Source organism: Ostrea edulis, chromosome 6 (assembly GCF_947568905.1).
Source record: "Ostrea edulis chromosome 6, xbOstEdul1.1, whole genome shotgun sequence".
Taxonomy (NCBI): Eukaryota; Metazoa; Mollusca; class Bivalvia; order Ostreida; family Ostreidae; genus Ostrea; species Ostrea edulis.
Window position 1 is genome coordinate 49,994,662 of NC_079169.1, and position 25,384 is coordinate 50,020,045.

At 35.2% G+C, this 25,384-nt stretch overlaps 1 protein-coding gene across 2 annotated transcripts; it reads left to right on the forward strand.

The window, feature by feature from the left end:
* The first annotated feature begins 986 nt into the window (after positions 1 to 986).
* Positions 987 to 24,950, forward strand: LOC125645887 (kelch domain-containing protein 10-like). 2 transcript variants are annotated; one of them, XM_048871830.2, is made up of 13 exons: positions 1,460 to 1,943; positions 3,209 to 3,377; positions 3,631 to 3,816; positions 4,060 to 7,400; positions 9,995 to 10,125; positions 11,269 to 11,353; positions 12,574 to 12,728; positions 13,325 to 13,467; positions 14,687 to 14,771; positions 16,150 to 16,216; positions 17,021 to 17,068; positions 18,748 to 18,887; positions 20,924 to 24,950. In XM_048871830.2, exons 4-13 carry the CDS (start codon positions 7,313 to 7,315, stop codon positions 21,125 to 21,127), a joined length of 1,146 nt encoding a protein of 381 aa, XP_048727787.2. In that variant the 5' UTR covers positions 1,460 to 1,943; positions 3,209 to 3,377; positions 3,631 to 3,816; positions 4,060 to 7,312; the 3' UTR covers positions 21,128 to 24,950. The 2 variants fall into 2 exon arrangements, with proteins under 2 accessions (XP_055995815.1, XP_048727787.2); XM_056139840.1 differs by lacking the exon at positions 20,924 to 24,950 and having other exon boundaries at positions 987 to 1,943; positions 18,748 to 19,297.
* Positions 24,951 to 25,384: the final 434 nt, after the last annotated feature.

Sequence of the window (25,384 nt, forward strand, 5' to 3'; positions counted from 1 at the left end):
TAAGACTTTAATAATCCACAAAATATACAACTGTGTAAACATAGCGGAAACATTTTCTAATGCACGTATGAAAGTAACACCAGTACCGTGCGCGACGTCTATACAACTCTTACGGGCATAATTCGTTCGCAGTTTGATACTCTTTGTTCGTTTCCTTACGGCTTCCGCAATATAATTCACTCTGTAAGAACTGTCATTGGCATTTTACTCACCAAACTAAGAACATATTTATCTGGCAGATTTTTAAAAACTTTGTTCAATGTAAATAACAGTAAATATATTATCACACACACATAACAGATATATATATATTTAAAAAAGTTCGAAATACAATTTATAAAGCAAATCATACAGCGTACATAAAGGTCACCCGTTGGTCAAGCCAAAGCTTATCGTAGCTTCAGACGGACACATAGTTGAAGTTCTAGGACCATACATTATTAGGCGAGGGTTATGGGATTAGAAATTGGACAAAAAAGTGATGAAATTTTAGTTTTAGATCGGGGTTTTTAGGTATTCTTTGGATATTATACAATCAGTAGAGCTAAATTCGGAATCCCCTAAGCTTAGTGCGAGGTAACGAATCAATAACCCTAGACTTGTGAAGATGCCTGTACATTAGAACTGTAGCGGACAGTATTAGAGGGAACTTATACTGCCTCGCTAGAGAGCTAGCTTTTCTGGTGATATGGTAGAGTCCCTCTCTCTATCATGCAAGTTAACCCTTTCTCTACCGTATCGGTCAATATGACCGATAGCGCGTAAAAACAGAGCTACGCAAAAGGAGTGTCTATAAATCTTTGAAACTACGGACGTAATATATATGTTTTATATATCATATTTTTGGAAATTTTCTATATTTTTTAACTATGTAAAAATCAATTGAGTAAATAAAGCCATAGAATTAAAGCATTTAAAATGAAAGATGACTTCGTCTAAATATGACGCAACGCTTTGTCGCAAGGCCATTTCCCCCCTGCTATGATTTTTTTTATTTTCCCTATGAATGCAATGTTTTTTATATTTTTGAAAAGCATATATTCCCTGCTTTCAGTACATATAAAAATTATTTTTAATGCCTGGGAAAGTTATAAGAAAATAGCAATTTTTTGCACATGTACGTTTTTTTACGATTTTATTTCTCAATGTTTAAACAGATCGGCGTTTTATCTATATTTATATATGGAAATAGGGAAAAGTAAATACAGCCTGTAAAAGTAGAGGACATCTTCTTTTTGATGGACCCTTATTCATATTATAATTCTCGGTAGTTTTTATATTACGATAAAATGAAATTGGGACATGCTGCGCGGTTTTCTTAAAAATTAGCGACAAATCGACGTCGCTAACAGCAATCGACGCGCGTCGCACAATAAAGTGGTGAAAACTATTTGTATTGTCCTCTATTAGTAAATTCAGCACCTTTTGATACACTAAAACAACATACATACCTGTATGAAATAATCAGCCAGGTATCTCTGCTTTTTAAAAAAAGCATAAAACCAATATTGGTATATAAACAGTTACACAACCTACATGTAACTTCATAAAACACCTATTGAGAATGTTACATCGGCAGAATGAATTTAAAAAAAGATAAAGTACTTCAAATTCAGATATAAACGTTATATTTGTTCGGAATAGTAATAATTTTTTTCTCTGCCAAAGAAAGAAAACAAAAAAGAAGTTCGCCTATATATAGCCCGTATACTTTTATTTTTCCGTGATCCGGATCGCGGGCCTCGCGGGGTTTTCTGAAAGTGTGCACAGAGAACACACGTGTTTCCGTTTCAACGAAAACAACACAGCTTCACCGTGATTGTCACAGCGATCGCTTGTATTTTACATCTTTAAAACGACCTGATGTCAGAAGAAGAAGATGCCCTGGATCTCCTGTTGCAGGATGACCCAAACGATCATGCATTTAGTATAAATACGTACATGTAAGTTGATGTAGTCACATAGGCTGACTAAAAAGAAAAAAATGCGGTTTTGTCATGTTATGAAAAATTCACGATTAGTTAACCGCGATTTGATGCCATAATTTGTCGTTTCATGAAAGAAAATATTTATATTTTATGATATTTAAACCAAGTGAATAACACCCTGTCCGGGTCCGGCATTAATCAGTTTGATCACCCCCCCCCCCTTTTCCCAGAATTATCTCCTTACCTGACGCGCGAGTGTAAGAAGGGGATGGATTTAGTTTATAATGGGATGGGGTGGTTTTAATCAGACCGGGCATTCATGACCGCTGGTGAGAAGGCTATTTTCCAAGTTTTTTCCATGTTTATAAAAAAAATTATCTTTCTATGAAAAGAAAACACAATCTGTTAGGAAAACACACTTTGCATTATTGTAATAATAGAATTTATTATCATAATTTGAATTATTTTCTTTATTCTGTAACAAAAATAAAAACAAAATGTGTGTTTGGGCCAAAATAGGGGTTGGGGGGTTGGTTTAACATCAATCAAAGTCTGATTATGACAGGCTAATGAAAAATTATATTGATTTCTCTTTTATCCAAATGCATGTATTTTATATACACTTAGAAGCTTATGACCATAAATGACATGTGATCCATACATGCTGGTACTTGTATGCTATGAGCTAATGGGCACGTGTCCCCTTATTGCCGGCTTCCTCCGTGGCCGAGTGGTTAAAGCATCGCGCTCAAAATCACACGGCCTCTCACCTCTCTAGGCGCGGGTTCGAATCCCGTTCGCGCCGGTAAGTGAGAAAGTTTTCCCAGTTTACTTACGAAAGGTCGGTGGTCTCTCCCCAGGTATCTAGGTTCTCTCTTCCACCAATAAAAAAACTGGGTGCCACCAGATAACTGAATTCAATTCAACTTTTATATCTGGGGTCATTCACTTTCCCTCAGAGTTTCAGTATTTTTGCTGGACCCTATAGGTTTTAACCTGAATTTCTTCAGTATTTGCTCTCATGTATATGCTAGGCATAATGCAGACACCTACATGATACATATATTTTTTTCATTACCCACTCTGCTACTCTCGCAATGTATAATAAAATATTCGATTCATTTCTAACACATGTATGCAATCCCTTACCTTATCTTTAAATAAATTTGAGTAAATAAATTTAAGTGCGAAACTGTTCCATGCTACCGTGAAACTTATATTTTGCTTTTTAAACATAAACCAACAATTTTTAATTGTAATTTCTTTTCTTCTTTAAAAAGGGTATTGACATCCCAATATTTAGTGGGAAGTTCCCAGGTATCATCCACTAGCGACAGTCTACTGGCAAATCCAGACATGCATTGGAAGGATGCTGATGTGGAGGACACAGGGACACCTGATCCAAGAACTGTGTCATTTCATTCGGGGTGACAACCTGGCTTTCAGTTGGTATGACTCTTTGATGTTGAATATAGGGTTAAATCAGTATAAATTTGGTTAACATTCAAATAAATCCAGATAATACATTCACAAATGGAATCATGGCATTATGGTACACTGATATGTGTGTACCATTTTACTGTTTTGTTGTTGTTGTTTTTGCTGCATAACTAGGGATCGCATACATACAAAAAAATTATAAGGTATGACACGTTTTAAGGTATGGTGGCCAATACTGATTTTATTTGCAATTTTCTTTCAGATATGGGACCCTATTACGGTATTCGGAGAACTGCAGATTTTATGAAGCTGTCTTTGACAGAAGATTTGGTTTTCTCCATTTGTGTTGCCACCAACCATTATGCTGAGATGGTCATATCTACGGGGGAGGGTTGCCATATACTTCCCAAGGAAGTTTGCAGCCTCTCACTGAAGAGGAACTGTACAGGTATTACTAGTTTTAAAAACCGATATTGTGGCAGTGATTTCCAGTTTAAAAAGAATAATAAAATGCACAGTAAAAAGATTACCTTTACCAAAATTAATCTGGCTGTGAATCTAACTCATTTATTAAATGTGTACAACAATTACCTCTGATAAAATTTCATAAGTAATTAAATGCATACTTTTCAGAGGGCCTTGATTATCGGAAACATTTACAGAGCCAATTGAGTTACTTTTTTTTTTCCAGATTTTTGTGCATTATCTTATATATGCCTGCTGTGAAGTTCCAGTCGATAGACAGATATTGGTCAACGCATGCCACTGTCGGAACAACTCATTATCAAGAATTATGTCTAGAAATAGGTTTCAAGAGGTTGAATATAAGAACATTTTTGTTAAATATGATGCAAGTACATTTAAATCTAGTGATTGAAAGTAAGTACTTGAACATTCGTATATGTTGAACTTGGAGAGGAAAAATGGTTAGTACTTTTTTATAACATTTGATAAGATGTTGTTGCTGAGCAACCAAATATAATTGAATAAAAAAATAAATTATTTTAGATTAACAGTAATTGAAAGATCTTTGTTTTAATGTTGCAATACTTATTCTATTTAATGGAACATAATGGCAAAACGTCATATTATTAGAAAATGATGGACAAGTATATAAAGTACGAAGTTTCCATTTGATGTCCTTTGACCTTAATTCTCTTCATCATATTTTTGTTAAAAACCTTTTAAAATGATTTTAAAAGATCTATTTAAAGATTATATTTTTAGAATAATGTGACATTTACTAATCATCATGGAATGTAATTACGTTTAAATTGTGTCGAATGGATGCAGAAAGGCAAATTATGGTCAAAATTGTACTATGAGTGTTGTTACTTAGCAACCAAAATTATTTGTTTGTCAGTAAAATTGATTAGTTTGATTGTGTTGTTATTGTAGTATTTTAACAGGCACATTAGCTCATACATTTAGAATTTCCTATTTTTGACTCTAATCTAGTGAGAGGGGTCGTAATATATATATTTCAGAGAGAAAAGATTGCAAAAATGTGCACTTATATGACCTTTGACCCCGTAGACCTCTTTGAGGTCATGGGATACATTGACAACTTTTATAAGAAATTGTTCCCTGTCCAATTCCTAACAAAATTATATGTTGTATGCCTACTCCAAATCGTGATCCATGCAGATTTAAATCGATTTAAAAATACTGTCATTTAGTCTTTAAAAACCTCCAAAATGTGCCGGTAGAGAAAGGGTTAAGCAACGGGAGCGTGATCAGCACTTGGCTGGATGACCAATTGGTGGCAGCGTAGTGACTCTGGTGTTTGGCGGGAGGCCTGCTTCAGATAAAGTCTCTTTGGAGCCCTGGGTGCGGACGTGGATTCGTCTGGAGACGACGGTGGTTGCCGTCGGGAACGGCGATGCTGTTACTGAGCAGGTGCCAAACACTTAGAGAGGACTCACGCTAAGCGCCGGGACGAAGCTTCCCCGAGTGGGGGAAGGTGTAGCGGACAGTATAAGAGGGAACTTATACTGAATCGCTAAAGAGCTAGCTTTTCTAGTGATGTGGTAGAGTCCCTCTCTTGATCGCGAAAGTTAAGCAACGGCAAGCGTGATAAGCACTTGGCTGGGTGACCGCTACACGTTACAGAACATTTAAATGAAGATGGCGATTATGACATTCGTCTGAAACTTCCTTATAGTGAATTTAAACAAGCAGAATATTACCATGGGTCGAAAATCTAGTCAACTGAGTGAGGAAGTTAAACATTTTATCGTAACTCTTAAGCTCTCGTACATTTTCTCGGAGTTGTCCACGTTAACGTACGTTACGACTGTTAGTAAAACAAAAAACTCGCGTTACGTTTACGCCTACGTTTGAGTTTACGACCGATGTCCGGCGCTTATGGCCTTTGAGCAGGGAGGGATCTTTATCATGCCACACCTGCTGTGACACGGGACCTCGGTTTTTGCTGTTTCATCCGAAGGACCGTCCCATTTAGTCGCCTCTTACGACAAGCAATGTGTACTGAGGACCTATTCTAACCCGGATCACCACGGGATATCTAAGATAGAGCTTTCATATTTGGTATATAGATTTCTAAATGGCGAGATCTTTCATTCCATAATATGATGTATGACCACGTGATCTTTGTCTAACCAGAGCAGCAAGGTCGCGTTAGCATATTGGTGTTGATGCATATTCGTGTTGTGCGAATTCAAATTCAGCTATGTCATGATCCATTGGGGCTAGGTTAGGGCCACAATATGGAGTCAAAATTGTTTGCACTGGATAGAAGTGGATCACCTCTTGCCGCCCTTTGCATTTTTACTATAATTCACACTTGTAGTGTAGTGTACCTATATTCTACATATATTTAATACGAGATTAAATTACTCAAATTAGGCATGCAAGGTTTAATGGACCTTGTTGGTTTCCACTGGAAAATTCCACGCAAGTCTATGTTACACTGAGGTGTATAAAAGTGAACAGATAACATAAGCATGGCGGGCATTTAAACTTTCTGTTTACAGTACTGTGTATGTACATATGTAATTGTATATGCTTCATATACATGTATGTTCAGTGTTAGGCCCGTTTGGGCCCTAATTTGGAAAAAAATCCCATAATTATTGTGACATAATATCGTGTGAATTACACTGCACCGAGCATTTATGTACAGCACTCAAGAAGCCTTACTAATGTTGCAAAGTCAAATTCTGAAGAGTTGATAATTTCACAGGAGTTGTGAAAGGAATGAACTGACTGTACTATTACATGTACATCACCTTCATCAGTTCATGTTAGAAATAGAATTTTAGAGAAAGAAAAAAAGAAGTTTCGTTAAGTTGTATACGGGTATAATATCAAATGGAAAGGATGCCGATGGAGAGCTGAAAAAAAATGAAGTAAATTAAAGGAGATATAGATCTAAATGTAATTTTTTTTTTTTTGGGTCATCTATTGCATGATGCTATTCCCGTGAAATACCACTGCGGGGGCATCCACTCAACACACAGCACAAAGGCCTGTGACGAAATATTTGCATTCTAATTTCTTTTGCATTTATGGTCCTTCCCTCTCTCTATGATATAGACTGTATACATGTACATGCACTACTGGATAATAAGGTTGAGAGGGATTATAGGCCTAAAAGAATGCAAATATTTCGTGACAGGCCCCTATGGACTCAGGGACACTCTTCTAACCCGTTTACTCGGGAATGTAATTTGTTAAATTAACTTAATCGTGAACATTAAAGAGCACAAGTGCAATATAAGAATACGCACACTCGAGACACTGTCAGTCAGGCAACTCGTCGACCTCGATTCTCATCGTGTCGTGCATGCATAGTAGGAGTCATTTGATTGGCTAGTTTTCGCAAATTCACCCAATCAGCGAAAAGATGACTGAAACCTCGGTTATTGGGATGCTTTAGTCACGGTTAGATGGATGTTTTCTGTGACAGATAAACAGAAAAAATGGCAGTTAGGGGGCTGGTCGTAGAAAAATTTGGATCTGCGGAACAGGATGACGAATCCACAGAAAATATTGACATGAGCAATCTAGGTATATACTTTTCAATTATGCTCACGATATATAAAGATTGCAAATTCAAGGGAAGTATTTGAAAGCAACAACAGCTGATTTGATTGTGCAATCACTGCGGGGCTTCTCGAGGGCGATGTAAGGGTAGGCTTTATTTAGAACAATCTCGGGGGGTGGAGCTCTCCACGCTGACAATTAAGATGTTGCATCCTGTAACATAACACCCTTCTGGGATGACATAATAATCAACTGATGATGATTTCCTGAGTTTGTCAGTCTTGTATATACTTATAGCTGTGGAACTGCTAACCGTGTCTCAGTGTTCTTCTGTCGGGGCATATACCATTAATGTGTTCTATTTATAGTCTTGATAAGGCTGCCTGCTTCAGGAGTCTATTGTGTGGAGCTTGTATTTCAAACACAGCAGATGAATTTCAGTTTTGATGGAAATGTTGACTGTCAGTGTCATAAAGCTACATTTTATTGGTGTGGTTTTTTTTAATCCAATAAGATGGAGAGCATTTTTTTTTTTGGTTTCAGATATAAGATAAAGTAATGCCAGTGCCAAACATATTTTTCTTAGCTATATATTTTGTGTGTGACTGTACTGCAATACACATATATATGATTTTAAAAAAAAAAATACTCTTACAACCTCACAATTAGTATTAGATGTGATTGTGGTTGACAGAACAATATTAAAAAAAAAAAAAACCAAAAAAAAAAACACCACTGATATAAAAAAGAATACCATTAAACACTCATATCTTCATGGAAAAAAGGAGAATGATGTGAAACTTCAGTTTACACATTTCATCACACAAGCCATGCACATTACAGAGAGTTAAAACATCATGATATCCTTGTATGATCTTATTGAACTCAGTATTGTCTTTACAGTCTATGCGAAAGTTTTTTGGACCACACAGAACATTTGGTCCTGTGTAATCAATGAACACACCGGACCGAACCAAATTTTGTCAGACTGAAAAACCTAATGTAAAAAAGTGAAACACGTGAAAATGCAAAACCAAGGAATCTTATTTATTATACTACATGTAGTAATACTATACTAGGGATCCCTCCCGTATAATACTCTAGACAGTCCATGCGGTTTTAATCACATTCATTTACGTATTTGGATTTGTGTGCTATTTTTTACTTATAACAAACATTTAAATGACTCCGCATCAAAATAGTAAAGCTCAAAACTGGACACTGAGACATCGGACATTCCGGTCCGGTGTAAAAAATGATGCGTCGGACCTGAGGCACTGCACATCGGTCAGGTCCGACGGTCCGATGTCTTTCGCATAGACTGTCTTTAGTCATTCATGATGACAGATGTTTAGTGAATTATGAATGAACAGGACAAAACTGATGAACACAACAGGAATTAAGGTCTGTCTCTTGTACCAGGATAAATACGAGTAGGATTACATGGGTTTGCAGTGTGTATATAAACAGAGCTTGTATCAAACGACAAGTCTAGACAAATGACACATTTGTTATTTAGCAGTCACATGCATATATTGATAATCATTAAACTTACAAAACATTTCATCTTTTATAGAAACATAACGTACTTTGTACTGAATTCTGTGGAAATCTTGTATGCTATAACATATAGTCCTATACAACATTTTAGATTGATTTGTTCAATTTCAAGAAAGTTATGTCCAATTTTGTTTTTATTGTTACGATGGTATTTCTCTACATTCTGCTTTTATCCACCCTCACACAACTTTTGGGGGATCCCTTGGGTGTATTGGTGTCATTCATGTCTGTGTGTCTTTTCATGCATACAGTCATGGTAGCTCAGTGGTAGAGCATTCGCTTTGTATCCAGAAGGTGGTGAGTTTTGAGTGACCCGCTCGTGCCATGGCTGCATCAAACCTAAGAAGTTAGAATAGGTAGTGACTGCTCCTTTGCCAAATGCTTGGCATTTAGAGGTCTTTCGAATATGATCATAAAAACAGGTCCTGTGTGGCAGCAGGTGTAGGCACAATAAAAAGCCCTCACTGCTACAGCTCTGAGTACTAAGCATGGGTCTAAATTTGTGGTACTTCACCTGCAACTGGTGACGTCTCAATATGAGTGAAAAATCGACAGGATATAAAACAATCAATTAAATTTAATTAATCATGCATTAATCTGTTATTGGAACAATTAGTTGGTCACTTTCTCTATCTGCTTTTCACTCATTCACGTTAGAATTCCATAAACTGGCCATTTAGATAAAAACTCAAGAGCAATGAGTCATAAATCCATGGGCCTATACTAAAGTGTTTACAACCAAAGAGTTATATAGTGCATATTGAAGTTCATATGACTAGTTTTCCACAACACATATCAAAATATATGTTTAAGATCTACCCCATTAGATATAAGCTGCATGGGGAGGGGTATCAGTTCCATTAGAACAATAATCTAATTGTATTTGATAACGATTCTTTACTTAATGGAGAAAGACACCAGCAGCTTTACAGTAGTTATGATGTGATCAGCATTAGGTTTGCAGATTAGGGTAATTATAAGGATTTCTAAATAATGTTATTGTAATTATTATTAAGGTTTTCTGATGATTACCATAACTATGGTGTGATCTTTATCAGGTTATCTGTTTCCAAGAAGCGGTCATCGAGTGGTGACAGATGACAGTAACCTTTATGTACTCGGAGGATACAATCCCAAATTCCTAGACATTCCCAACACTGAGGACACTTACTATCCATTGTTTAAAGAGGTAGGTATCATTTACGATCTAGACGTGTGGCATACAAAACAGCCAGGAAAAGAGGTCGGTATCAGATATTGCATAAATCTCAGAATTTTCAAATTATTATTTATGTAAGGGAAGAATCAGAGGTACATGTATTACTATATTACTGTCCATTACAATTTGCTATAACGAAAAATATCCATTCTTTATTATATACCCATCAATGTATCGTTCGTTGATACTGTGGATTTCACAGCATGTGATCCGGTTTTCCGGATCACCACACTGGTTTTCTGATTCCGTATCAGTATCCTCTGAAACTGATGCCGTCACAATGACGTCACAATGCATCAACGCAATGTTTTTTGCTTAAAATATTGGCCGTGTCACAAAACAAAACTACGTACACAAAACATAATTTCATGGTATGTCTGTTTTTGATAATTTGGATTACATTTACCATCTTATAAATGTGGATTTAAAATGCAGAAGGGGGTATATAATAAATTTATCATTACTACATTAACTTGATCCGAAGAGTTGGATCACGTCTCGTTGACAGGCGCGGATCATCAGATCAAACTCGACGCTTCGCGTCTCGTGTGATCTGATGATCCGCGCCTGTCAACTCGACGTGATCCGACTCTTCGGATCAAGTTACTGTAGTAATAATATATATATATCACTATACTTAGAATATCTTGTGTCATGATTCCTAGTTCCTACTTATCATTGTTTGGATGATATTTGAATTCATGTATCAACTGAATCTTCCACAGTGTGCATTTACCATGAAATCAAAATCATGACTGTTAATTTTGGTGGAAATAGAGACTTTGTATAGTCCTTCATGCTACTTTATTATTCGACTATGATTTCTGTTGTACAGTAATTATAGTGAACCTCTAGGGTCAGCGAAAAACAGTTTGTTACATCCGAACTTCATTATGTAGAATAAAGCCTGTGTTAATATTTTTCTCTCATAGTGGATTAAATGTCACTTCACAATAAGCATGAATTCGTTTATTTAAGTGTGTCTGCTATAAGCATGTTTTTCTGTATGCAGAATTCTCGCAGTAATGTTCCAGTACGACACGTTGTGTATCAGTCAGTGTTCGGTTGTGATGTTACTGACATTAAATCTGCCGGTATCACTTTAATCTACAGTTATGGAAATTCAACTTTGCCAGAAGAGAGTGGTCACTGGTTCCCACAGATGGTAACATGCCGATAGAGCTGGCATCACACGCAGGTAATTCTTCTATTCATTTACCAGAAGTATTTTACCATGATCAAAACGCAGTCTCTCTAGACCTCTTGTTTGTAAACATTATTACTCACGACTTGAGAACATAATTTATTTGTTGAGAAGAGCTTGCGTTATTATATACTAGGCTGAAATACGCTGTTCATGCTGTGAGGAAGTGTAAATTTTGCGCCTTATTTATATTAATCCGAGACCTATCTTTTAGTTTCAGGAAAATGTATCGTTATGTGCTATATATAGTGACAGATGCTTGTTTCATATTGTGATACAGTAACCATGGTAATGCACACTGTTTAATGATAAATATAATGACTGATTCTAACTTCATATTGTGATACAGTAACTCACACTGGTTGATACTGTTGCTAAGTGAAGCTAGAATTTTAAAAGGTAGTCCATAAATTTGTTATTTCCCAAATCACACATTCTGTAACTGTTTCAATATACCAAAGAATTTAAAGAAACTATTTGAAATGATCATATTTTAACACTAGCCTTATCACTCTGACTTAATAAATTCTGTTTACTGATATAAATTTAAGTAAGTTTTTTGTTGTCTGAATGACAGCTTTTGCATTAAGACCCGAGTTCTTGTCGATAATCGACTGTAGTTCTTGTTCAGTGAGAACACTAAACCTCAGTTTCACTATCATTACAATCGATTTGTTATGACATCTGCTAAAAACGTTACATCACAGATCTTGCAATTCTTGGAATACTCCACTTACGGATTATTTTGATTGGTTAAGAATATCAATGCGAGACTAGTCCCAGGTAATTGCACAGTTTTACAGAGAGTAGTCTACCAGTGGGAAAATACTGCATATTCAGTAGAGGTATGATTACATACACTTATTGAGTGGTAGTGAGGGAGATGTGGATATCCATTCACCCAAGAAAAATCGTATTCCCTGAGAGTAATGCCCGAGGGAGGAGGAGTACATTCTTGGGTCTTCAGATCTCCCGAAGATTCATGCAATAAATTGTTTATTATAACCAAACTACAGAAATGCATTTGAAATTGTAATCCTAAATTTGTCCTAATGGTAGCATCGCGCTGTCAATATATCAGGATGCGTGAGCAATGGCATAATGTGATATGAGAACCATTTCTTATGTTTCCTTTCTCCCTGAATGCTGGGTACTTAACATAATCTGTAAGAGAAAGATGTTGTTGACAGCTAGGTTATCATGTCTTACTTCAGTGCTGCGAGCTGGCAGGAACCTGCTCTGTTTCGGAGGGACAGGAGTTCCGTTTGGTTCTAATAGCAGTAACCAGCTAAATATCTGTAATTTAGACACACTAAAGTGGAGACACATGAAGTGTTCTGGACAGTGTCCACAGAAGAAATACGGCCATGTGAGTAGTCCAGCTGGTCAATCAAATCCTACTGTGTCAAATCCAGGGTTACTTGTTTTTTTGTTGTTTTTTTTTTGCTTGATTCACATGTAACATTGGAAGTACAGCATGTAATGTCAGCCCTCGAAAACAATTGTTAACCTTGTGTTTGTATCGTATGTAATTTATGGTTTTCTCGCGGTGACAATTAACCACAACTGCACAAAATGTATTTGTATATTTACATACACATAAATAGGGATAAAATTATTTGTCAGTGTCTAGAATGTGTTATATTGTCATACTGCTGACAAAAATCTAGGCATTTGATTGGACGATTAACCGGGAAAGTGAGGATATGTACCCTGCCAAGAATAGATGGGATACGAAAAGCTTCCATTAGGACGTATTCATTATATTTATTCTTGGCAGCTAGGGTATATGGACTCACATTCCCTATCGTTTATATTCTTCCAAGCTATTACCAAGATTCCATATAACAAATAATGCCGGTGTTGATTTCTGGTAAGATATTACTTGGAGTAATCTAAGAATTTTGTTCATGATTTTTTTGTTAAACATTTTTTATTCAATTGTATCACTTGTCTAATCAACAGACTCTTACAAAAATCGGAAAACACTTGTATGTATGTGGAGGAACATCAGGGTACACATACGACCTTCACATTCACAGACTTGACCTTCAAACTCTGACCTGGGAAGAGTTACCCATTCAATCCAACTTTGTCCCGGAGAGCAGGTAATAGAAGGCTTTGTTTGGAGATTCTTAATGAAGTTTTATTTAATATTGTGAGCACTTTGAACAATAAGTAGAAGAAACAGTTGGGTTAAATCTGCAGACTTTGGCAGCGGCTCCTTAAATCCAATCGTAGAATTATGAAAAGTCATCTCTCTTTTCACATGTGTATGTCACAAACGAAAGAAATTTAGTACCCCACTTTCAAAATTCCTGGAACCACCAGATCTTCTCTACCAGAATATCATTTAATTAAACTTGTAGATCATCAGATGCTATTTGTGTAGAAATTGATCAAATTTACTGGTTGATTATGTAATGCAGAACCCTACCAACACATATTCGATGGAACCAATTGTATACAGGAGAAAGGAGATTATTGCTTAGGAAACGAGGAATTGTTGTTTACCATTATTCATCATAAAAATTAATAGTTTATTGGTGTGCTATTACAGTTTACTTTCAAATTGTCTGTCATCCATAATCCATTCCATTATTTTTGTCCTGGCAATAACTTTTTCTTAGGAATTACAATAGAGGCATTTTTGACACAAATGTTGCTTTATGTTCAGATAGTGTGCTGTGATTTAAGGTCATTATCCAGGGTCACTTGTAAAGAAGAGTCTAAAATATTTGTCTGGACTACATGTATATTTGTGTATTGGAGAGACATCAGAAGTTTATACTTAATATTTATTGCTTATGGTTCAGTAGAACATGACACAACCAGAGTAAATTGTTTTAGGTCAACGTCAAAGGTAAAAATATTTTGAAATGTGTGTCTCATAAGTTTGTAATTCAAAGACATTAGAAGCTCAAAGGTTGCTCATGGTAAGATGGGGTGTCACAACCTTGATACTTGATACAAGGTCATTTAGCCAAAATGAACATCACTTGTGAAAGGAATTTTGAAATTTTTGTCCAGACCATAACTTGGCAATGAGGAAAACATTGGAATCTCTAACTTCGTACAATTATTGCTTGTAGCCAGATGATGGGTCGTGACCCTGACCTAGGGTCATGTGACCAAAGCCAAAGGTCAATGATAATCATAGTCTGATATATAATTATGTAATGTGAGGATTCTAAAAGTTGGTATGAATGTGACATTCAGATATACATACTGTATTTTGAACATGAACCACTTTTAATGAGCCCTTTAGGGGGTTTATAAGTTTGATGAGGACAGGTTTAGTTTTAAACTTGCCTTGTTTTAAATTAGGTATCGACATGAAGTGGCCAGTGATGACAATCGGTTGTTTGTTTTTGGTGGAGGAACTGCATCTTCAACATTTGGATTTGAATTTGTAAGATTGAGATTTAAGATGTAATAATTAATTCACACAAAAATGCAAAATATAACACATACTTTAAAGGCATGGGTTCACTATGTCCAAGAATTATCATTGCAGTAATTATTAGAATTAGATATTGACTTTGAACTTTGGTATAAATTATGATTCTATAAATATCCTTAAATGTATGTTATGAATTGGTAATTATATTGAACCATAGTTTAGATAAATGATGTGTGTGTATGATTTTTAGCTCGCCTGAGCCAAAGGATTAAGTGAGCTTTTCTGATCAAAATTTGTCCGTTAACTGTCGGCCGCGTCAGTGTTAACTTTTCACATTTTCATCTTCTTCTCCAGAACCACACGGCCAATTTCAACCCAACTTGGCACAAAACATCCTTGGGTGAAGGGGATCAAGTTTGTTCAAGTGAAGGGCCATGCTTCCTTCAAAGGGGAGATAATTACAAAGGCACAAACTTAGGGTGGGGCCATTTAAAAATCTTCTTCTCAAGAACCACTGGGCCGGAAGAGCTGAAATTTACATGAAAGCTTCCTGAAATAGTGGAGATTCAAGTTTTTTAAAATCATGACCTCTGGTGGTAGGGTGGGGCCACAATAGGGGATCAAATTGTACATCCAAATAGATAGGGGATATCTTTAAAAATCTTTTATCAAGAACCACCAGGCCATATGAGTGGAGATTTAAGTGAAAGCTTCATAATTTAGAGTAGATTCAAATTTGTTCAGATCATGACCCCTGGGGGTAGGGTGGTACCACATAAGGGGGTCAAAGTTTTACATGCTGATCTATAGGAAAATCTTCTCCAGAACCACTGGGCCAATTTCAATCAAACTTGGAACAAATTATCCTTCGGTGAAGAGGATTCAGGTTTGTTGAATTGAAGGGCCATGCCCCCTTCAAAGGGGAGATAATCACAAAAATGCTAAAATAGAGTGGGGTCATTTAAAATCTTCTCAAGAACCACTGGGCCAGAAGAGCTGAAATTTACATGAAAACTTTCTGACAAAATGGAGATTGAAGTTTGTAAAAATCATGACCCATGGGGTTAGGAAGGGATTAGGAGATAAAATTTTATATGCGAATATATAGGGAACCAAACTTGGCACAAAACATCCTTTAGATGAAATTTGTTGATATAAAAGGTCATATCTGTCTACAAGGGCATATGATAATTAATGAATTTGTAGTCAAATTTAGAATAATTAAGTTTGAAAATTGGTGAATTTTTAGTCATTACCTTTGAAAAGGTTTTTTTTCTGAACCAAGCTGCTTGTATAATGATAGTTTTGCTCAAGCTTGTTTATTGCTAGGAACTGCTGCTCCGGTGACCGATGTGGCTAATAGGCCTCTTGTTTTATGTATATTTAGGTTCCAGCGTTTCACATTCCAACCTGTCAGTGGGAGAATATAAAGTCCATTCCAGATCCCAAGCATGGTAACTACAGTATAAGGGGTATTTCTAACAAGACACGAATTTAGCAGTTTGTCCATAAATGATAGGTATTTATATTGAACAAGAGCTAATTTTATCATTCCAAGAAAGATACATGTATATGTAGTTATTACCTCAGATATTGGATAAATATTAGCAAGATTCAAATTTAGCAATCTCTACACTGATGCTAATAATGCCAAATTATATCCTTGCTAAAAATTCTACTTCTGTATAGTACATGCAAGTCGTCTTTATTCGTTGTCCAGTCAAACCTCATTATCTCAAAATTTAGGAGGCTGAGATAAAAAAAAAAAAAAAAAAAAGATACGAGATATCCAAGGGTTCAAGATATAGAGGTTAAAAAACATTTTTAAAAATGTAGTTGGGATTTTTGAAACACCTCACCATATTATCTATGGTATATGAGATACTGATGTTCGAGATAATGATGTTCAACTGTATTTCAAATTCAGACCAATGTCTATAGTTTGAGTACAATTTCTATAGTTTGTGTACAATTTCTATAGTTTGAGTACAATTTCTATAGTTTGAGTACTCTTTCTCGATTTCATTAATAGCAGATGTATGGAGTTTGAAAAGAAATCACCGGACACAAATAATGATTTATTATCTACCAATATGTAAAAATACTTCATCCTTGATGTGATCAGCTTTCATTGAAGAATTGTAGGGTGAGGTGGTGTTTGGGGTGGGGGGAGGGGTGTGAGATAAGGAGAAATGTGACTTTGATGATAACTAAAAGATTAAATATACCAGGTAAACAAGGATTTTATTTTTCCTCAGGTTTTCCAGCTCTAAGAAAATGTCACAGCTGTGTGAAATTTAAGCAAGGTAAAGATATTCATGTTTGTTTAAGAAAGTTATTTCAACTGAAACCCTACAATGATACAGCCCACCCTGGAATTTAAAGGAAGTGAACATGAAAATGTGACAAAGGGTTAAAATTGTCATTTTGATGTATATAATGAATTCTGAAAATCATTAAGATGTAGCTTTCTTCAGTAGGGCGATATTTCTCAAAGATTAACAGCATACTAGTCTTTTCAATCCTTGGGAGCTGCCATATTGAAAATATCATTACTTCCCTACTGGGTTATCTCTTAGCATCCACTAGAGGGCAGCACTGATGCTGATGTCAGTAGGACACATTGTGTATTTTTGGTACATTGTAAGCATCAACGTTAAAATGTCATTAGCAGAAAGGGAATTAAATATGGATATCAGTTTAAACCTGATGTTACAGAGGAAGAAATTGTTTCTCAGAATAATACTTCTTCACCAGCAGTTGATTTTAATGAGAGAAGAATTTTTCTTTATTGTTCTGCATATGGAAATTGTAGCGATGTACATTCAAAGGGTGTCTTTGTTGTTGCGAGTTTAAACATTTTGTGTCAGATTAAATAGATACATGTATACACTAATAGAGTGCAGTTCTCTACACCCATATTTTGACACAGTGTGTCTAAGTCCTGTTATAATTGATTCAGCTTAAATTTATCCATGGATTTATGTATCCAGAGAGGAAGGGTCTCAGAGGACTTGGATAACAACTTGTTAAACAAGTAAGAAAAACATGAAAATGAAAAATACCTTCTGTATTCACATGTATTAAAATCTAAACACAACATGGCATTTGTGTGTAAACATTTCCAATTACACACACACATGATAGAATACAGTAAACAACTCTGTTACAGACATGCTATCAAGATTTATGGCCTACAGACAGTTTATCAACTAGTCACAGGCAGTCAGCCTCTTGGGGGATATTAAATCAGAGTAGTTTTACCTTGTTCAGTTGTTGTGACATAAATTAAGGGAACATTTCCTAAAGAGCACTGCAATTATGAAGGATTTCTTGAAACCTCAGACTCTAATACAGATTCTGAATAAGTATTTTTTTTAAATGTAAATCAATAATATAATTGCATTTCCAAAATTTATCTGTGGTCCATGTACATCAATTTATTATAAAATATGTAAATTACATACCTATATTGCAGTACTTTTATATGACACAGTCACCTTAATTATCTCCAAATATTTTAAAATCTAATAAAATTAATTGATTTGGAATCTTGAAATATACAGTGCTTCTGAGCAAGTTCAGAAGTTGGAGGAGCTGGAGATATTTTGTGGGAGTGTTTTCTTCATGCATTGTAATTAAATTTGATTTCGATTCTTTTTGCTCCAAAAGCTTATCCATCAATTCTAATGTGAATCCATAAACTTCTTCTGCTGTATAACAGTGACCCAGCCAGTCAACAACAGCAATGCGTCTCATCTACGTCAGAGCACAGATGCATGCTGGGAAATAATGGATTGCCTCCATAAACCTTTAATTTAGAGTGTAGTTTCAGGAGGTCTTTTAAGTTTATTATGCAACATTTATTTTTTTCATGTTCACTTCCTTTAAGCATTCTGAAATTTCCACCCCAAAAATATTAAAGTCATACCGTTATTGCAGCGACCCCAGACTGTGTTGTTGATTGTAACTTTCATTTTATTAGATGTATACGTGTGCGGGGGCTTTGACACACACACGATATTTGGAGATATATGGAAGTTTTCTCTGCAGACGTACACATGGACAAAGCTACCAACCTCTCTACAAGTTCCTGTATATTTCCATTCTGCTGATGTTACACAGGTAATGATCTCTAAAGACTCCGCTTCACTTGGACTCGACTCCGTGGAAACTCTACTCCATGGGGATTTGGATTCTGCTCCATGCAGACGTGGACTCCACTTCATATGGACGTGGACTCCACTCCATGTGGACTTGGATTCTGCTCCATGTGCACACAGATTTTGCTCTATGTTTGAGCATGCTGTGCATTATCTTTACTACTTTTTTGTCTGCTAAATTGATTTTGATATTAAACTCCCAACCTCTATACAGAGCCTTTACATTTCATTAGATGATCAGCTTGTGTCCATTTTTCCTGCTTGAGCACTTCAGCTGAGTATACAGAAAGTTGATATTAAGACTATGATTTTGATTGATCGATTTGAATATTTTTTTTTTATTAAAAGTGCATATCATACAAATGGTTTGAACACAAGTTCTTTCAATTTACAAGGTTCTCACCTTAAAAAGGTGTATGCCAAGCATGTTAAGAAATATGTTTAATGTATGCCAATTTTAGATGTCAGGATAGTGTATATAATTAGCCTCCATTGTAATATATGTACAAAGGATAGAAATTGGTTAATGGCAAATGGGAAGTCATTCACATTCACGGAAAAGGAAAATCATCCAGGGAAACTACATCATCCACAACCAGGTCTTGAATATGACCAGCAAAGCCAAATACCTGTACGAAACGATCGCTGAGATTAAATATTATGTATTTATCCTAAAACAGTGTTTTCAATCTTCGACCTTTTCTTGGTGTCCAAACCGGTTCTTAATATACAAGTGCCCAGCGTGGTATCTAAAACATTAAACTTGAAGTGTTAGCTTTATCAATGACTTTATCATGTTAAACAAATAAAGATATTTTAGGCTACGTGTAACATAGTCTGGTCCGCCCCCGCCACTTATTTATCACTTGTTTTGGGGACCACAAAACGAGTGATCAATAAGTGGTGGGGGCGGGGACCAGACTACATGTGACAATATCAATACGTGGAACCCATGTACTATAATTAGATATAATTAGCTGGCAAAATAAAATCAGATTGCTAACAGGTAAATTGTTAACACATTTTTATTACTTGTGTAAAAAGTTTTCATCATCAGGGATTTAGCTGTAAAATAAAATTCAAAAGTACTGTTCTATATAACTCCCAGAATGCCGCATTATGCTCCTCCAAGCATGCGCATTAGCTGCAAAAACGTATATGAGGGCTGTTCGATATGTAATGTGTATTGTACCACAGCGCGATAACACTTTGCATGATTTCGTGGACGATAATACTCTTGAATAGCTCTATTCAAAACCTTTCCAACGTTATAAACACGAACCTTAAGCTTCACATAGCTTTAAACTTATAGTCATTTCAATAGAGCCAGTCGTTGACCACTGTTGTAAAAATGGTTGGGAAAGGGGTTGAGAATGTTGAAGAAATTAGAGCTTATATAAATGTTCGCACAAAACTCAGTCATTCGGTAATGCAGATTTTCACTGAATCGGGGGAAATTTATGGGTCTGATAAGGTATCTTATGAGACAGTTTGTAGGTGGAGAAAGAAATTTCTTACTTGCACTGGGTCCGTCGAAGATGCAGCAAAATCTGACTGACCTGTGACTGTAACAGGCAAGACAAATGTCTTAAAAGTCAGGGAAATAATTGAAAGTGATGGCAGATAGTCGATTTGTATCTGGTTGTCATTACAAGTCCTGACAAGCCCTTGGCTCAGCCATCAGTCAGTGCCTCAGAGGTCTACCTAAATCAGTGTACCGTGATGCATTTCAGAATTGGGTTCAGATATTGAAATTATGTATTTCAAACCGTGGAGAATACTTTGAAGGGATGTAATGTTCATTTCACTATTTGAGTCGAATGCTTTTGAGATATCATACAATACACATTACATATCGAACAGCCCTCATATGCTATTGCCCGAGGGTGCTAGCAACAAATATGAATTCATCTCTTAATTCTCTCATCAGAGTTTAGAATGCGGCTTTATTCAAAATGTGCATGAAACTTTATTCATTTTCTTTTTTGTATTTTTCAGGAAGGCTGTATGTATGTGTTTGGGGGTGTGTCTAAGATTGACAAAGTCCGCACAAACTGTTTACAAAGAATCTGGTTAACCACACCCACTCTACAAGAAATCTGTTGGGAAAAAATTGTGTCCTGCCTAGATGCAGACAACTTAAACAAGACATCAGTTCTTTCCACATATCTTCCTATGCAATTTGTCGAAAGGCTTTCTTGACCCGAGACAGACATAGCCTGCTGTTTACAACTTCCACTGATGCTAATCTTTCCAGAAGCATCACCCAATCTAAAACTGCCATAGTCACATCAGTTGGAAAACTTGTCAAACTCAAATACTTTATTGTGCTTCATGTAGGATTTCAAAATGTTCACCATCTCACTTAATTTCACCCTGTTTTTTGTATCATTTGTGTGGCATTCTTTGTGTATATTGTTATGGATTTTAGTTTTGGTATACATGTACCATATGCAGTTATGTTTGTTATTTGATGTTAACCTTTTGACCTAACTATTGCAGACCTATGTTTGTTAGAGAAAGCAATTTGATGATTAATTAACCTATGTCAGTGGATCATGATATATTTTTATTTATACTGTGACTAATTTTGCTAATACTAAGTGAGTGACTGTTGTACAAAAACTACATTTAATTGTTAATTTTTTGGTACAATTTTCATGAGATATGAGATTTGAACCAAAAATGAATGTTGGGTTTGATTTTAGAGAAAAAAAATAGTTTAGTATTACATGTATGATTAATACATGTATAATGACAAGCTTTGTCCCTTTCTTATCCCTATGGGAATGTGCCTCTGACACTCATTCTGTCATAGCTCCTCCCCCACCCCTCCCTGTAGCTTCCTTTGGAAAATCCTGGATCTGCTATTGTAAAGATTTAATTGCAAAGTATAATGACTGATTCTAATGTTAGGGTCTGGTCACATTGTACTGGAAATTTATTCAAGTTGTTTTAGAAAAAGCGATAGCGTTTTAATTAACAGATTTCATTTTACTTTCTTGGATATCTTTGATTGTTACGGTCAAGTTTAATTCAAATTTCAAAACGTTTTGGTATGTTTGATTGTAGGCAAGATTTCTGTTTATTTGTTTTGATTGTAGTGTTAAGTCAGTATACCATTTACAAATTAGAAATCGTCTGCTTTTAGAGCACAGAAATCCAGTTTTGAATGGCTAAATCCGAATTCTGTAAATACGGTAATTTTCGATAAATGCATTAGAATGAATCTTTTTTGTATGTGTTTCTTTGTATTGCATTGGTTCAATTTCTCACAGAAATAGCACGCATTTGTAAGGATAGACCTAGAAATTCCTGTACTGTTGTCATTATTGGGTGTAAATGACTATGTTTCTATAATCCTGGAGCAAACAATTTGCTGATTTTCATTTCTGACATTGTATTCGCACCAAATAATTTGACAGATTGCATTTACAACTGTGACATGTACGTAAGGCAGGAAATTGTTTTGTGATGTTCAGATGACTGTAGAATTCGGGTGTGTTTTTTTTCAGTGTATAGACATTGTTGTGTTGTTCCTCAGTCCTGTGTCTCCATGTTCTAAGTGCAATTTTTCTCTCAGTGACTTGAACACATATCATGGTTTAGGCTAAATTTTCATTTCTTATTAACCCCAAGGTCTTGAATGCATGGTCTGACACAAAATTTTAATTCGTTCAGGTCTTCAGAATTGTTTCACAAATTGAAGTACATTAACACCTGACTTTACTAATGATGTCCAACATTAATATATCTCTAGAATGTTGGACTGTGTTGTTGATAATTAAGAAGTAAATCTCATTTTTGAAAGTAAGTGAAGCTTTGAACTTCAACACTTTCTGGCGGTATACTTCATGAAGTGCTAAGTAACACACTTCATTGAAGTATACTGCCGTAAAGCGCCAAAGTTCATATTCTCATGTGTATTTTCAAGTGAAATTTATTTTTTATATTTACATTCTACTTTCATTTCTGTTGGCATTCCCAGCCATTGAAATAGATGTACTATATTGTTCAAGATTCATATGCACATTGTTCACATCTACTTGGAATGGTCACCAATGCTCTCATGGGTGACACATGTTCAGTTTGTTTAGTTGTGATTTGTCAGTCTTTTGATCAGATGTAATTATTAATTGTTCAGTCTTTGAAAAGAAATGGATATTTCTTTTAAATTGAGTGCAGGATTTCACTGAAAATTTTCTTAAGTGAGAGTTATGGCTATATATAGACTTTGTCAATATTCTGGTTTAACAATTAAATTTAGTTTCTGTATATGTCATACAAGAGAATAATCCAAGAAAAATATGGTATTAATTGGTGCATTAATGTCTATATGTGTATATATAAATAAAAAATTAAATATACAAGTTTGATGTACAGAGTCCGAGAGGTATATGTTTTAGATTTAGTACTCCGTTCCTAGTCAGGCTGTAGTGTAGGTTTTACTATGGATACACGATTTGTATTTTTGTGGATTTATTAGATTGTATAATTTTACTGTGTATCTTGGCATGTTATAAGAGAGTGTGTTATTTACAGTTTGTTTAATACCTCATGTTGTGGCAAGTTCACCTTAATTTCTGGAGAAAGTTTGTGGAAATATAATTGAATCAGTGTGTTGTCTTTTTAGACTTGCACAGTACTTGGTTTTATTAGAAATAGCGGTCCAAAGTGTAAAATTGAAGTGATAGACAGAAATGGGGGTCGACTTGTTCACTTTAGGATTGTGATTTTATGAATATGTATTCTAATTAGTCATTGTTGACTCAGCCGAAGCCAGTAGTTTATTTTATAACAGTTTAATCATGTATGAATTGTTCTGTTTTGTTGATACTGTGTTATCTTAACACGTGTTTAAATCCATGCTCAGTAACTCCTGTTTTATACAGAAAATAGATATACAAGTGTTTGATACATCATAAACCTGGGTTTTCATAGAGAACAAATACTGTACTAGTACTGCTTATTTTAGTGTATTTAAGATTTGGCACTGTCAGAGTTGATACTCTGTTTGATGTAACCATGGTTTCTTCTATGTATGATATATGCTATGGAGAGATAGAAAATTTTCCTAGTGTAACACAACTAGAGATTAGCACCCTTGCTTCACTGCCAAAGTTGTTAAGATTTGAATCCCACTTAGATAAGTATGCATGCAGTACAACACAGACTCCCATGCTTGTGCTTAATTTCGTTTGTACATGTATAACTATAACACACTCCCGCCTAGGTTACACAGTAGAAATATTAGGACGGTGACACAAATTTTAGTTCAGAAGTACATCTTTTCTCATTATATCTATTATAATGGCTTAGAGTGAATTTTGTGACTGGAGAGTGAGGTCTAAGTGAATTTTTTTTATATCCCTGTGGTAAAAAAAAATTCATTCATAGCATGTATGAAATAAAGTTTCACTGATTGTTGTTCATGAAAACTATAAGTTTGAAAACCATGTGTGGTTGTGTGTGGTAGGTGGGTTTTTTTTCCTGAGAAGTTTTACATCCATTTTGCTGTGATATCATGTGTGCTTGTGTCTTCCTATCACATTTTATGCAAATCCATTAAATAATTTTTTTTCAGTGACCATTATAATAGTTTTAAAGCCCTGATATCCAAGATCTGTGGGTCAGTGGTTATTGCTTTCTTTTTATATTAAATTTATATTTGGTTATTATGAAAAGTTAAAACAAGTTAAAAATGATAAATTTTCTCACAATTGATATTCAGCTATAATTACGCATGTACATATTTTTTAAAGAGTTAAGGGCAATAGAAATGAAAGCACTGAATATTTTATTATTATTTTTTTAAAAAGTTATTTCACATTTTTAAAGTTCAAAGGTCAAGTAATAATTTGAAGCTCAATTTTGTAATCTTCGATTACTTATTTTTATTACTCACATTTAGGGAACATATTATGATATTAAACCTGGGAATGGTCTATAATTTACTTAATGTTCCAATATTACAATGTAACTTCAAACACATTGCTAATCTCTATTAAAGTTTCTTGTTAACATACGTTTGTTTGTTGTTTCACTTCCTTTCACAGATACTAAGGTAGTATTGCTTCAAGTATATGTCACATACATGATGTAAATGTTTAAGGATGTAAATGTTCAAGGATGTATGCTACACCAGAGAAATCAGGCAAATAGGCAAATATTGCTGATATTTATATTTTCATCCGTCCGAGATATAGACTGCACAGAACAAATGTTGTATACTAGTACCAGTAATGGGAGTCATTTAGAAAACATGTTGTATACAAGGACCAGTAATGAGAGTCATTTAGAAAACATGTTGTATACTAGGACCAGTAATGAGAGTCATTTAGAAAACATGTTGTATACCAGTACCAGTAATGAGAGTCATTTAGAAAACATGTTGTATACAAGGACCAGTAATGAGAGTCATTTAGAAAACATGTTGTATACTAGGACCAGTAATGAGAG

Bases quoted from the DNA above. Each gene is read 5' to 3' on its own strand.
- LOC125645887 (XM_056139840.1), top strand. From the start codon at position 7,313: ATGGCAGTTAGGGGGCTGGTCGTAGAAAAATTTGGATCTGCGGAACAG. The intron at 11,354-12,573 runs GTAATTCTTCTA...GTCTTACTTCAG, and splicing joins AGAGCTGGCATCACACGCAG to TGCTGCGAGCTGGCAGGAAC. The intron at 17,069-18,747 runs GTAAAGATATTC...TCATTTTATTAG, and splicing joins CTGTGTGAAATTTAAGCAAG to ATGTATACGTGTGCGGGGGC.